Source organism: Mastomys coucha, unplaced genomic scaffold (genome assembly GCF_008632895.1).
Source record: "Mastomys coucha isolate ucsf_1 unplaced genomic scaffold, UCSF_Mcou_1 pScaffold8, whole genome shotgun sequence".
Lineage (NCBI taxonomy): Eukaryota > Metazoa > Chordata > Mammalia > Rodentia > Muridae > Mastomys > Mastomys coucha.
The window spans coordinates 1,210,391-1,226,929 of NW_022196914.1; the positions used below are offsets into that span (position 1 = coordinate 1,210,391).

The 16,539-nt window shown below is 36.5% G+C and overlaps 1 protein-coding gene across 1 annotated transcript in view; it reads left to right on the forward strand.

The window, feature by feature from the left end:
• The window catches only part of Plcxd3 (phosphatidylinositol specific phospholipase C X domain containing 3), a 174,735-nt gene extending 158,489 nt beyond the window's left edge, over positions 1 to 16,246 (forward strand). The window contains exon 3 of the mRNA XM_031359809.1: positions 9,768 to 16,246. Within this exon, the coding sequence (XP_031215669.1) occupies positions 9,768 to 9,921 (154 nt within the window). The 3' untranslated portion in view covers positions 9,922 to 16,246. The remainder of the gene's footprint in view (positions 1 to 9,767) is intronic.
• Positions 16,247 to 16,539: the final 293 nt, after the last annotated feature.

A 16,539-nucleotide genomic window follows, 5' to 3' on the forward strand; every position in this document is an offset into this window, starting at 1 on the left:
GTAAATGTGTTACTTCTGGCTACTGTCTTGGAGAAATGCCATTTAAACTTTCATCGAAAAGAGGAGTGAATTGACTAGGTAATGAGGTAGAAAATTAAAGAAAGTATTTGTAAAACAACAACAAAACACAACTCATAATTTTAAACAAGAGCCAGAAAGTTCTCTGAATGAATGAGCCACTAATAGCCACCAATACTGGTAGCACCTTAATTTTAGCCCTTCCAGAACCTTGGCTATAAAAAATAAATTTCAATTGTTTATGAGCCTGGCCAGACTTCTTACTACAGCACTCAACTGACAAAACCCACCAAGACTGTTCAACTGTTGGTATTTTATTTCTGCCAAAACAGACTTGTCAGTTTGTTCTAATTATTTGCTTAATGCTAAGCAGAATTGACCATTTGTCACTTAGCTGCACATTATACATTCTCTGTGGCAATATTGCCTTCAAGGGGCAAAAGTTGATTTTTGGTGAAGCAAATTAAAACAATTTTTACTTTTATACCCTCATAAGTCATAAATATATAAACAGTATGAGAACAGACAGATAAATAAATAGATATTTTTCTATAATATTAAAATATTACCAAGAAGGAGAGAAAAACAGGAAAATTTAAACAGAGCACCTAGAGGAGCAGTCATGAAAGAAACACTACTCCATATAGATGTTCAGTGGTACCTGCTAGTTTAATCAAGCGTAGTAGGTCTCTATTTAACATAATTCTACTTATGATTGCCTAAGTATTTGAGAGTCAAGTTGGCATAATTGCTTACTTTTGCTTTTAGTATCATATTGACTGTTAAAATGTATGTATGTATGTATGTATGTATGTATGTATGTACAGAAATTAGAAATATACTCATGACTCAGTGAAATATTTCCAATCCAATACTCACGTTCCATTTGAGGACTACATGCTATTCTGAAAGAATGTTCCAGCACTCATCAAAGCCCTCTGTGTTATAGCATACTACTACTACTATTAATGATGATGATGATGATGATGATGATAAAATTTGGAGAGCTGTCCTGTGTTGTCCTGACGTCTCTCTGTAGGGATAACGATCTGGAGACCAGGAATTTAATTTCAGTGTAGTGAGGGCATCTGAGGCTATCTGCAATGGTCATGGTTTTGAGATGGAGATTTGGGTGCTCATGAGCCTCTGGTGACCTGGTACCCTAGAGATCCAGGGAACAATCTCATCGGTTAAGAAAAATAGCAACAATGCTGGCCTTGTCATCAGTTACTAACTCCTCCTCTCACTGCTGAAGGTAAGTTAGATGTTGGAAAAACATTCTTCCTGAGAAATGGTCTTGGCTCATGAAATTCTTCCCCAGATACATATCTCTTATTTTTTTTTAATGCAAGGGCGATGCTGTACTCATAGCAGAGATACTTCATCAGCTTCAGCAAATCCAAAAGAGACTAATGGGGTCCAAACCTGAGTGGCTGCACACACATCCGTGTAGCACATTTCTAATAGTTAAGGATGCTCATGTGTCTTGTTTTAGAGATCCAGAATATTCATTTTAAGACAGGCTTTTTCTGTAACTCTTGCTGCTGTGAGAACAAAATTTCCCCACCCACCAGTCTGGTTTTTGAAGGCAATGAACCTTTGAGAGCCTTTGTAAAGCAACTGCATCCTTTTCAATGGGTTTATAAGACGGTTTGAGAGATTTAGGGACATGGATCTGAATTTTAAAGTTATGATTTAAAACTTTAATATACAGACAGTTGTGATGGCAAAGGTCTTTCATCACTGCACTTGGGAGGCAGAGGCAGAAGAGTTCTTGAGTTCCAGCCCAGCCTGGTCTACAGAGCAAGTCCCAGAATGACCATTTGTCTCAAGCAAGAAAACAAACAATGAGGACTTGTAATCAGTAACAATGATTATTTACACCATGTTGGTGTGTCTCAAAGCCTTAGTGTAGCCAAAGGCTGTTCATCTAACTTTGCCCAGATAGATTAGGTTGTATGGATGTTTTCCAGTATCTGGAAAAGAATCCATCCACACATACCATGCTTCACTACCACTGAGTTAATTTTTTTTCCATGATTTTTATGACTCTCATCATTTCTTCCCCATCTTATTCCTGCCCATCCCCTGAAAGCTGCTGACCTTCAAGTGTGCTCCTCTCTTCTCCATCCATATAATTTCAGATGATCTTATTCACCAAATGGTGCGCTATCTGGTATCTGTGCCCATTAGCAGAGCTTTAGTGAACGACCACTCAAGGTCTCAACTCCTCCACTCTGCAGTTACTCTGGTGTCTGACTCTGAACTTACTACTTCTGACAAAAAGGCATCATCCTGATCCTAAGGTAGTGAATAGAGTTTGCATGCCTGTATTTTGCTAGAAATCTAGTATAATCCATCACCTCTTTCTAGTGTCTACATCCAATCCTACACACACTGTCATTTGTCACTTCTATCCATCTCTAAGACACATTGTTGCTATTCCACAGCTGGATATACTGTTTCTATCTATATCACACTATCATCTTATTGTTTTTTCTTAGCTGACACATATTTATACATAACTATGGACCACCAGCTGGTGTTTCATTATATGCATACTGTGCAATGTCCTAACCAGGGTAAATACATTGATCTTCTTGAACACTTCTTTTTTCTTTGCTGGGAAAGCATTTAAAATTATTTATTCTAGTTTATTCTACAAATATATAGTATGTTTCATTATCATGTGTTTGAAGAACAGTTTTTGTTTTTGTTTTTGAATTGTTTTTCTCTCTGTATGGGAACACAGGACTTCTTTCTTCTATCTCACTACCAACCTATTTACTAAGCCTTCTTTATACTCCCTGTCTTGAATTTTTCCTAGGCTTTGGTAACCACCAGTCTACTCCCAACTTTTATGAGGTAAACACTTTTAGAATGCTCATGTAAGTGAATTTACATGGTACTTGCCTTTTTGTTTCTAGCTTACTTGATATAGTGACATCTAATTCAATCAATATTGTTGCCAATAACAGGACTTTATTCTTTTGTGGAAGGACAGTATTGCTTTAAGTACATCTATTTATCTGTTCATGGACCTTTCAATTGTTACCATTTGATGGCTTTTCTTAATATTGGAGTATTAATATGTGAGTGCATATATTTTCTGACATGCTGATTTTTATTGCTTTGGCTGTACATCCAGCCATACAGAATGGATTCTATTAATAATTTTTTGAGGAAAATCCTTATTGTCTCCTACAAATGGCTATTAATGTATGGTCTAAAGTGTACAAGAGTTTCCTTGTTCCTGTATTCTCACAATCATTTGTTATCTTGGTGTGTGTGTGTGTGTGTGTGTGTGTGTGTGTGTGTGTGTGTGTGTGTGTCCTGGGTATTGAACACAGGGTTTCACATATTCTAAGCATAGGGTCACAGAGGTCATCCTAAGGCCATCTTTTTTTTGATAAAGCTAATCTAACTAAAGTGATTTTATTTTTGTTATGATCTAATAGTCAATACTGAAAACTTTTACTATATAGGCCATCCATATTCTTTTTGAGAAATATATATAGTTTACTGTCTACTTTTATATCAAATTATTTGTTGAACAATATTTGCTTTGCTTTTTCTATTGTGTTGTCTGGGTTCTTTGTGTAATTTGGATATATACAATTGTTCAATATATACTACATGAACATATTCTACTATTCTGTGAGTCAACTCTGATGTTGACTGTTTTCTTCCTATAAAGAGCTTTTAAGTTATATTTAGTCTTATTTTTTTTTTTTTACTTTTACTTAAGAAAAGGGAAAGAAAAAACATGACCTCATTCTAAAAGTTCTGTGTGTCTGTTCTAATGTCTTGAAGTACTTCAACTATATTTTATTCTAGTGCTATCATAATTATGGGTTATATTTGCATTTTTAAACCAGCTCATTCACTGATTTTTTTATGTAATTGTGGATAGATAGAGATCTGATTTCATTCTTCTGCTTGTAAAGACTTTGTTTCTATCACCCCTTATTGAAAAGTCCATCCTTTTTCCAACCCATATTCTTAGCACCACTTTTCAAGATCCATTGCTACAGGTGAACAAATTTACCTCTGATATTCCTATATTCTGCTCCATCATCTATCTGTTTTAAATTTTGGCAACCTCATAGGAGATGTTTCAAAGCAACATAGCTTTCTGGCTGTGACATGGTTACTGCTCACTAAGCTTACCCAGTTTTATAGTAAGAAGAGCAATAAATAATGAGAAATAGTGCATTTTGGGTAGAGAAATAAGAAGTTGCCTTAAGGGCAAGACATCAACCACCAAAGCCCCCAGTCAAGGACAACCTTAATTTGAAAAGAGAGAGACTGAATTAGCTATATGACCAAAGGGACTTCTTGCTCCAAAGCAACTATTTACAAATATTTTTCTTATGTTCAGCCACTAAGGTATACAAAGACCATTTCATCTATGGTAGAAAGGCCACACTGCATTTTGATCTGGCAGTAGAATTGCCCAGCATCATTCAGAGAGTGCTGATTTTACAAGCACATAAAATGAAAATGTGTAGGTGGTGTAGGTTTAAAGGAGGCTCTAGAAAAGCAGCTAAGGCTAAAATACTCTGTGATAAAATTAAATTCTTAACAAGCAGGTCTTGGGATGTGTTATAAGAAGCTTTGTTGAAGTTTAAGTCACAGTTGATAAGTCAGGATGTGGGAAATTCCTGGATTGTTGGATATCTGCCAGTAAAATCATGGGATGGAGCCAGGTTCTGATGCCAAAAGAGTTGGTCTGTGCAGGATCCTGGGTGTCCACAGACTACAACACAAATGTCAGATATTTGGTAGAGTGGCTGGGTTTGGTGTTTGCCCTGTTGGATTTTGAGTTTGTTTTGGTCAGGTCTTCATTGTCCTCATATCCATTCATTTTTAAAAGGAATATTTACAGAATAACAATATGAACTAACTAGTACCCTCAGAGCTCCCAGGGACTAAACCACCAACCAAAGCGTACACATGGTGGGACTCATGGCTCCAGTAGCACATGTAGCAGAGGATGGCCTAGTGAGTCATCAATGGGAGGAGAGGCCCTTGGCCTTATGAAGGGTCTATGCTCCAGTAATAGGGGAATGCCAGAGACAGGAAGCAGGAGAGGGTGGTTTGGTGAGCAGGGAGAAAACGGGGAGGGAACAGGGTTTTGTCTTTTGTTTTATGTTTTTTGTTTGTTTGTTTGTTTGTTTGTTTTTCTTTTTCCGGAGGGGAAACTGGGAAAGGAGATATCATATGACATGTAAATAAAGAAAATATCTAATAAAAAGGAAGGAGAGAGAGAGAGAGAGAGGAATGTTTACTTTGTAACATTGTATACTAGAAGACTATAACTTGCTGTTACATTTTTTTCCCCAGAGCTCTCAGTTAAGAGATTGTTTTGAATCCCAAAAGAGAATTTTGGCTTTGAGTGTTATTGACCCTGCCTATCAAATTTCCACGGGAATTTTGAAGCTAGATTAAATATGTTTTGAATTATGACATTTCTATGAGACCATAGAGACATATGTGTTCTCTATGGTCTCATAGTAGGGCGCTATGGTTTAAAAGTGGTGTATTTCTTATTGTAGGGTTGAGATCTTGCAGGTTTTTCCAAGTCCTCTTTAGCATGGCTATTGTTCTCCTTGCTCTGCTCATGTTTAGGCAGCCATGTTACTGTGACCTCATGGGTGTAACTGCTGACATTCCTAGCAGGCACAATCTCACAGCAAACCCTCTGATCTTCTGGCTGTTACAATCTTTCTGCCTCCACTTCCCCAGTTATCTCTGAGCCTTAAGTACCTGGGTTGGTTTATAGATGTATACATTGGCCCTGGGCTCCACAGTTCTGCATTTCCATTGGTTAGAGTTGATGAAATTACATTATAATCTCAAGAAATAAAAATAAAAAGTAATTTTAAAAACTTATTTTTAGGTATCAGGCTGACAAGGAGTGGGTTTGTGATCTTTATTCCTTATTGACCATTTGACTGGATTTTGGGATAATTTAGTATTAAGACTTTGGGTATAACTCTGTGAGTTTTTCCAGAGAAATTTAGCTGAGGAAGAAAGACCCACTCTAAATATGTTCTAGGATATCCAAATAGGATAAAAAGGAGGAAAAAAAAGAACAGAAAAGTTCAAGAAACAACAGTGTTTATCTGTCTCTGCTTCCTGATGGTCGACTTGATGTGGCCAACCTTCCACTCTCCTGCAGTCATGCCTTCTCCACTAAACCTCTAAAACCTCTAAAGGCATTTTGTTTGCCTTTACTTTACAGCATTGTGCATCGTCCAATGTTCTCAGAGGCATGGGTGGTGCCTTGGTTCTTGTCTTGTATGATGAGAACAAAAGGTACATATAATTATGTCCTAGGTGATCTCCCCAAAAACTGGCATGTTGTATAATATACCATATCCTGAACATTCTGGACAGATTCTTCGGCCTTGTCTGTATTATAAATGCCAACTCTTTACCGTTGGAAAAGTGGGAAGCAATAATGTTCATCTGACCAGTTTTCTCTTAAAGCCATTTCCATAATGACAATAATGATGGGACTCAATTATATTTTTTATTTCAGTCACTCCTGATAATAAAAAATTGAAGAAATAAAAATATACAGAACAAAAAAGAAAAAGAAAAAGAAAAAAAGTATCTGATGCAGATTCCTTACAGAAACCTCACCATTTTCTCATACCCCTCACTTTGTCTTTAATCTCCTTTCCCTTTTGCCAATTTTAGTTCTCCTACCCTGTAGGGCCATTCAATAGCTAGGTTGCCTTTCCTAGATAGCCATGGACTTACTTTCTGTTTCAATAAAAAAAAAAAAAGTTTACACAATGTCCCCTTATCAGCGAAGTCTAATAAGTTGTCCATTTTAAGCTGCAGTCTACACTGCTTTTTTCCACTACCTTCAGTTCTTTACTTTGTTTTATAGCACTTATTTCCCCTTGTCGAATTTGACAATGTAAGAATTTACTTGTTTACCATTTATTATATGTCTTCATTTATTAGAATATAAGCTTACCTTTACTACATTTTTTATTTACTTCTTACATGTATGTTCAAGGATAGTGTGTACACTATGGTGTACCTGTCAGGGAACAACATTCAAGAACAAGTTTTTGCTTTCCTCTACATGGGACCCAAGAATCAAACTTAGGTCATCAAACTTGGCTACATGCATTCCTAACTGCTGAGTCAACCAGATGACCCTATATGCTAATAAATTTATGTTTTGTTCTCTCAGATATTTCAAGGGCTTTCCATGAGTACTTGTAAATATTAGATGCTTAGTCAATGGGTTAGGAGGAGTCATGATTATGCCTTACATTGAAACTTTCTTTTCGCCTACTTGCTTAGACCTAAACCATAATGTTTTCTTTCTTTTATTGAATATTTTCTTTGCTTACATTTCAATGTTATCCCCTTTCCAGGTCCCCCTCCAGAAGTCCCCACCACATCCCTACTCCCTCTGCCTCTATGAGGGTGTTCCCCCACCCAGCCACATACTCCAGCATTCCTGCCTTGATATTTAACAAGGCCATCGTCTGCCACATATTTAGCCAGAGCCATCAGTCTCTCCATGTGTACTCTTTGGTTGGTGATCCAGTCCCCAGGAGCTCGGGGGGAGGGTTTGGGGGGAGTCTGGCCAGTTGACACTGTTGCTCCTTACATGGGGCTGCAAACCCCCTCAGCTCCTTCAGTCCCTTCTCCAACTCTTCCACTAGGGATCCTACATTCAGTTGAATAGTTGGCTGCGAGCCTCCACCTCTCTACTTGTCAGGCTCTGGCAGAGCCTCTCAGGAGACAGGCATATTAGGCTCCTGTCAGCAAGCACTTCCTGGCATCTATAATAACGTCCAAGTTTGGCAACTGTATATGGGATACACCCCCAAGCGGGGCAGTCTCTGGACAGCCTTTCCTTCAGTCTCTGCTGCACACTTTGTCTCCATATTTCCTCCTGTGAGTTTTTTGTTCCCCCTTATAAGAGACAGTGAAGCATCCACACTTTGGTCTTCCTTCTTCTTGGTCTTCATATGGTCTGTGAATTTAATCTTTGGTATTCCAAGCACTTGGGCTAATATGCACTTATCAGTGAGTACATACCATGTGTGTTCTTTTGTGACTGAGTTGCCTCACTCAGGACATATTTTCTAGTTCTATCCATTTGCCTAAGAATTTCATAAAGTCATTGTTTTTAATAGCTGAGTAATAAGTATCCCATTGTGTAAATGTACCACATTTTCTGTACCCATTCATCTGTTGAGGGACATCTGGGTTCTTTCTAGCTTCTAGCTATTATAAATAAGGCTGCTATGAACATAATGGAGCATGCGTCCTTATTGCATGTTGGAGCATCTTCTGGGTATATGCACAGGAGTGCTATAGTTGGGTCCTCAGGTAGTGCAATGTCCAACTTTCTGAGGAACCACCAGATTGATTTCCAGAGTGGTTGTAACAGCTTGCAATCCCACCAACAATGGAGGAGTGTTCCTCTTTCTCCACATCTTTGCCAGCATCTGTTGTCACCTGTATGTTTGATCTTAGCCATTCTGACTGGTGTGAGGTGGAATCTCAGGGTCATTTTGAATTGCATTTCTCTGATGACTAAGGATGTTGAACATTTCTTTAGGTGCTTTTGGCTGTTCAAGTTTCCTCAGTTGAGAATTCTCTGTTTAGCTTTGTTCTTAATTTTTAATGGGGTTATTTGGTTCTCTGGAGTCTAACTTCTTGAGTTCTTTGTATATATTGGATATTAGCCCTCTATCGGATATAGGATTGGTAAAGATCTTTTCCCAATCTGTTGGTTGCTGTTTTGTCCTACTGACAGTGTCCTTTGCCTTACAGAAGTTTTGCAATTTTATGAGGTCCCATTTGTTGATTTTTGATCTTAGAGCATAAGCCATTGGTTCTGTTCAGGAATGTTTCCCTGTGCCCAAGTGTTTGAGGCTTTTCCCTACTTTCTCTTCTATTAAGATTCAATGCATCTGGTTTTATGTGGAAGTCCTTGTCCACTTGAGCTTGAGCATTGTACAAGGAGCTAAGAATGGATCAATTTGCATTCTTCTACATGTTGACCACCAAGTTGAACCAGCATCATTTGTTGAAAATGGTGTCTTTTTTCCACTGGAAACTGTAAAGCTTTTGAAGGCAAGACATATACTTTGTGATTACCTGCATCATTACATTAATACATTTTCTAATACATTTCCTTAATACATTTCCTAAAAACAATGGATGTGTAATAAACATTTGCTAAGCAGAGGATATATTGCTACCTTGTCCCACAGTTTTGGAGGGTATGCAATTAGAACATGCAACACCAGAGGAGAAATTCATGATTCATTGTAAACTCTAACAGTATCTGAGAGCTCCAAAGGTAAAAGTACAATATAGACCAGTATGGTAAAGATCTCTTATTCACATCTTATTCATGAGTTAAGAATCCAGGGTCATGACAATAGCACAACAGGTAAAGGCACTTGCTTAGAAGCATGGCAGCCTAAGTTTGTTCCTTGGAACTCACACTGTGGAAGGAGAGAGCCATTCCCACAGGTTATCCTCTGACCTCCACAGGCACACCACTGCACATGCATATGCAAACAACACACATGAATACATATAAACAGACTTAAGAATTCACCATGGTTCCTTTGGTGATTTTCTTCCACATCTGCTTGTATTTGAAATATCTATTTTGGTAAATTAGACAGCCACAGACCTTTGACTGAAGCTGCCTCACCTTCCTTGACTTCTTTTCTTTCTGCTTCCCTTCTCAGAGCTCTTCCCGCCATGATGCAGTGGATCCGCACCCAGAAGCCAGGAGAGAGCGGCATCAATATTGTCACTGCTGATTTTGTAGAACTTGGTGACTTTATCAGCACTGTCATAAAACTCAACTATGTCTTTGATGAAGGAGAAGCCAACACTTGATATTACTTTTCCGGAGTGTCCACGAGGAAGATAGAGAAGCCTCATTGTATTAGATATATTATCAATAAGCCCTGATTTTCCAGTTCCACTGAGTCTCTGAAGGAATTAGGGCTTAGAAGTGGGTGGGAAATGAGGGTAAACCATGTCTTGAGTGATTGTAACCATATTCTGCATTGCTATAAATATGTCATTTCCAATTTGGTGACCAAAATCTACTTCTAGTGTTAGGAATAGAAAAGAACAGTGAATTTCGTCTTTCAGAATTAATGTTTGTGCTGTGTAATTCATGAGTGTTTACTAGATTGCATTTTCTAATTTCAACCTCGGGCTCCTGTATTATTCATAGCCTCTACCCTTCTACTCCCTCTCTCTTGCTCGCTCTTCCTAATTAGATACTATATGGGTCTCAAAACAATTGAATGCCCAACATAATGTGTATTGCATTGTTGTGCTGAAATGTGTTTGTTTTGTGAGACTTGGTAAAAATATTCCATAGTCATCTGCAATTGGGCAATCATAGCTAATTCTTGGTTGTAGAAAATATGCATTAAATCAGTCTCCCTGCATCAGTAATATTGGCAGTCAGGAGTGATTTTGTGTTTTACAAAAACAACAGCATTTCATAGCAGCTGTGTGCGAAGCAGCTATGACTATCATGAAAACAGACTTTTGGAAAGACGATGAGTGTGAACTTCACAGTGAAGAAAGAAAAAGAAAAGGAATGGGATATACACAGATAGATGTTATTTTAATTCAGCAAAGTCTTAAATAATAATGTCCTGTAAATGTCAAACTACAAATGTGTGGAAAACAAACAAAAAAATCTGATTTCTTTAAATCCTTAAACTTTAAAAAGTTCTCTTAATAATTGCATTTTTCTAAAAAGAAAAAAGAAAAACCAGGAGACTCTACTACAAAATTAGAATTCTAAATGCTCAAATCTAAAAACCAGATCACAAAAAAATATCGTTAAAGAAGCTTTATTTATGTTTATAACTTAGAAAGAAGAAAATGAAGGGATGCAGAGGGATTTAGAATAATATTTTTGAGACTATCCCTGTAATCTTTGCAGTCCATTTACAAATTCTTTCAATATGGATGATCTCCAATTAGCATTCTGGGTTCCATACTGTTTGAGGCTACACAAAGACCAAGGAGCTGAAGTCTCATACAAATGTCTGTGGCATCACTTTTGGTAATCCAGCGGAAACGTTAACACATTTTTTTTTTGACTGATGAATCCTTCTTGGTATCTTTGTAGTGTTTGACAACTCTAAAAACCAACCTTCTAAGAGCACAATACCCTCTCTGTATGTTTCATGGGAATAATGTGAGGGATTAGTAAAAATCTCTATAATTATTGAAGCTCCTAAAATTACACATTATTTTATCTTCACACATAGAAATTATCAAACAAGTACTGTCTTTGGACAAAGACATTTCGTGCATATCAGACTCCTAGAGAAAAAAAAAAGTATTTATTTGGCTTTTAATTAATTTAAATGGAGGACATATCACTTAATTCTTTGGCATAGATGAAGTCAACATCTCAATATTATAAATAACCAAGAGTTGACTTAGACTAAAGATACTCTTCATTAGAAAACAGCACTGTCCAAGAACTACAGAGTGAATAAAGAATATGTTTGTGAAAAATGTGTTTAAACTAAATAGCTTGCATATGCACATAACAAATATGTTTATAATTCCAGATCTCTGTATGTATTTTGTCACACATACTCTGGTGCAGAGAAACAAATACAGATACACACAGAATATAGGCAAACATAATACAATTATTTTTCAAATAAAAACACTGACATTAGTAAATAATTTAATTTAAAGAATTCCAGAGCCAGGCATGGTACCAGAGTACATGCCTATAACTATGGAACGTGAAAGCCAGAAGAATTAGTACTTCTTCAAGTCTTGCCTGGGCTACACTGTGAGCTCAAGGCTACCCTGAGTTACATAAAGAGATCTTATCTCAAAAATCTAAACAATAAATTAAAGATAGCATCCTTTAGTAATGTATGGAAAATGTTACATAACATTTGAGAATACGGCAGTTCATCATATAAAATGCTTTTATAAAATATTACGGATTGGGACTTTAATATTACAAAATATAATGCTTCCCCTGTTAACTTCTCCATCTTTTGCAAGTCTATTATCTATTTCACTTGATCTTCTTGAGCAGATAAACAGAAACTTTTTAAAAAGAGATTATTGATTATCGACATTATGCTTTATAAATTTGCTGACTACTCAATTTTGATGCCTTAGGAGCATCTATTGCCAAACACAGTTGAAATGACACAATTATCTACTTATAATATGACAGAGATTCTTAATCTGTTAGCAAAAAATTGGATGCAATGTGGAAGTGATTTTATTGTATTTTCTTGAACTTGAATTCTTCCCTACAGTCTTTGTGATATTTATCATGTGGGTGCTGGAAAGAATGGACATAATGTAGCATTCGGGTGACATTTCCAGACTAGGAAAGAGAAGGTTATGTTTGTTTGTTTGTTTTGTTGTTTTTGCCATTAATGATGTCTGCACAAAAACTACTTTCAATCTGAACTTATGATTTCTATGTGGATACACAGTTAGCTCCTAGGCAATAGGCACTGAGATAAATGGACTTGCCTTAACTTCTAAAAAGGGACTAAATAGAAATAAACCACAAGAGAATTCGCTAAAAATTTCCCTAGAAAAGGGAAATGGAGAGAAGGTACCACTGGCTCTTTCCTGGCCACTGGCCCTGCTGTGGAACACACTCGTGGAGCAGATTGTATGACTTTTGTAGAGAAGTGGTGGTATGTGGTCAATCAGACCCTCAGTTCTGCTTTGTCTTTCCTGAGTCCTGGGAGCACAAGGGCTACACATAGGCTTCAAGTGGAGGTATGTGTTAGTGTACCTTTTGTTTGGCTGGCACTTAAGACACTTTATGTTACAAGTCCTACAAAGCAAAAACAAAACTAAAATCCAAGTGTTACTCAACCCGGGACAACAAATCCGTGGGGTGAGTGGAACAAGGGAAAATACTCAGATGAATCCACTTTTACATATGTTTTCCTGTCAGTAATTCTGAAGGACCAATATAGCAAAGACTTCTGCCATTATGACTTATGTCTCCTTCTTCCTACACAGTCATGTGAGCACAGAGAAGGCAAGGCATCCTTTGAAAGCCTTAGGATATTTTATATGGTAACCTCAATGTTCACTTTTAGCCATATTGGGAAAACTCACATTTCACAGAACGCCACCTAACAGAGACTATATCAGAGCATAAAACATTTGGCAAGATACTCTTGTACATGCACATGTGTGTATATAAATGTGCCTGAGCATACACACACACATACACACACACACACACACACACACACACACACAAACACACAGTGAAGTCACACCCTATATTGGCCTAACTGGTTTTATTGCAATTTTAACTCTTGAAATCAATATGTCCTATGTTATCAGGCTTTAAAATAGTTCAACTACTTGAATACTTAAAGGGAAAGTTATTAAAAATGATCAATGAAAAGTGAGACTATCAGAAACTAGAACCACTGGGCAGTAGTACTCTAATTATACTGTCAATCACATCTCAAGACACAAGATCTAATGCAAATTTAAATATAAATGTTTGAACACACATCTTCACTCAAACTTGTTTGAGTCCTGTGAAGTTCTGAGGTGGTTTTAAGTGGCACTACCTGTCCAGATTCCTACCTGTTGGAATTACAGACAGGAGAGCTGGAAGTCTCAGGAAATGCATGCTTTTGTTAGTTTTTTAGTTCTACTGTTTTACAAATATTTAGTGACACAATGATCTAACTTTTCTCTGGTTGGTCAACCAAAGAGGAGCAGTATAGGTCAAGTGCTCGCACCCTGAACAGCTAAAGAGGGCACAATGGCCCTCAGGAGATGCTAAATGAGATCTCTACAGTGTTTTATTCTGCTATATTTTGGTCTTTCTCTAGCTTTCAGTGACACCATGGTGTGAAGGCTCTATTTGCCATAACTTACTAGTGGCTCCTGTTTAACGTGCAGTTTAAACATAATGTTCCAAATTGTCTGTTTTCCCAATGACAATAAGAAAACATTCTATAAAATTTGTGAAAGGTGTTAATTGAGAAATGTGTAATTTTTATTTCACTTGTGAAATGACTTTGTAGTTCTTAGTTCTGATCATAAATTTGTATGAGTCAAAATTTCGTGCTTGTCAGTGGTAAGTGTAATTATATTGTATCTTCTCAAGAAACTTATCCTAAAGAAAAAGGGCACATTATGACTAGCCTTAGTGCACTGCTATTTTGCTTGTTTTGTTTGGCTTGCTTTTGTTGCTGCCATTGGATTCAAATTTTTAGCAGAAATTACATTTCTCCTAAAGATGACACTTAAGAAACCTTGTACAACATATGCTTTAGAGAGTTGCTGAGTTCCCACAACTCCACTGTCCAGTTTATGAATGAATCAGTTATGCTTTTTGATTATTAAAATCATCTACCTTAATAACTTCATTCTACACTAGAAAACTAAATTCTCATTTATTTCCATCAGATTCAGAATGAACACCAAAATTCCAATACAGTATTTGATAATAATAGATCATTTCTACTTTAATGATAAGGTTTCCATGGAACGACATTTCTCTAACTCACTGATTTGGAGTATGTATCATAAGAAATAAGACAGACTGTCTTGGATCTATGAAAATCATAGAAGCTCCATTAACATGGGGTAATTCCATTATATGGTTGGCTTCTCAACAAAACCAGCCACAATGTTCATCTTTCTTTCTTTTCCATGTGCAACAGGAAACTCCCAACCAATCTACATAGGTGGTCGTGGTGGAAGCAAAACTGTAATCTATTTTATGCTTAGACTTTATTTATAAATAGTTTCCTTATTTCTTCCAGTCTCTGTTCTTTAATTTGTTTTTAATATTTACAGTTGCCAAGTAAAATAGAAAACAGCAGTGAAATTCAAATCTCAGTTAAATAATATGTTACTGAGGCTCCTATATAGTTGATCAGGAATGCTTGCTTACATTGCTCAGTAATGTTTACATAAGGTTCAATTTTAAATAGATACATTCCCTGTTGCTTCTTTAAATCTGGCAATACTATATATAATTCCTCCCAATATTTTCAGTGGCACTGCTGTGAGCTCTGAGATGTCCATTATCCTATATTAAGACCATTCATAAAATCTGAAGAAATATTGTTTCATGAAGAATATTGTTTCACACTGATTTTGAAGAATCATGTTAAAGTCATTTGAAATTAAGAGTAACTTCATTAGATGAATGCAGCCAAATTTAAATTTTTCTTATAATGGCATGTTGGAGGTCTAGACTCTGGCCATTATTTCTGGAAATAATATTCTCCAGCTATTGAGACAACCAACAACATGGCACATGTTAAAAACTGCTCTTGGAAAGTGAGAATACCTTCTAATGAAAGACCAGAGCCTGCTCTAGAATTTAGTTTTCCTATGAGACAGGAATCAAATGAATCCATCATGCCAATCCCTATCAGTCACACCTCAAAATTATTTTATGAATTACAATAAGTCATCTAAGTGACTGTAGAATATTTGACAAAAGGAACTCTTTAGTGAGAGAGAAAAGAATCCCAGGTAAATACAGTCTAGTCTTGAGAGTTTCTTCCCACAGTAGGGGATAATGCTGGGCAGTAGATGGGAACAGAAAGTAGTTCCTGAGATAAAGCCCATGACAGAGAATTGCTGAAGTGGATTGTATTGAACGATTGGTTTTCAGGAACTGAAACTGAAGGACCCCTCGGATATAAATTAAGAGACCTAAATCTGGTACCTAGGTTATCTTTCAAGGACTAGAACCATGCTGGAATTTCTAAATTAATACCCAGTGTTTTTAACACTAAGTCCTTCCTAGTGTGAATATGGATGGATTTACAGTAGCTACCTCTTCTTTTGAAATTCCTATGAAAAAAATAGGAAAACATAAATCCCATGATGTTTCCATATTGTGATTGCTGCCTACACATATTTATATTGATTTGCTTCATTTTTGTGGAGAAAAAGAGTGTATAGAGCTGGTAATGTTTCCTTCACTGACCCCAGGAGTTCACCAGAGGAAGTCAGATCTGTGCCTTCTCTTTTTAGGATCTGTTAATTGATACTTTAGTAAATGTGCTGTAATGAAAATCCATGCCTATATAGTCTGTACAGAAAAAGTGATTTTTACAGATAATAAAATTGTGTTCTTAATGTTAAAAATAAAAGTTTATTTGTAGCTAGTGAAATTGCCTAATAAAGTCCTGGAATCAGTTATGTTTAGTTTTTCCAATTTATATTCATCCCTGTTTCATTATAAGCAACAAAAAGCATCTCTCAAGTGAAATATGATTAAGAATATCTTCAAAAATATCATCGAATCAGAATTTTCTTTACAAAAAAATACTCTGTACCAAAAAAGTGAAAGGATTGCATGCTTTGACTATGTTAAACATGTCTCTTAATGTTTAATGTAATTATCTTTTGATACCATCACTCAAAAGGTCAATGTCAATACATAATATATTAATATAACTTGCTGATAATACAAAGTAGCTCAAACTAAAA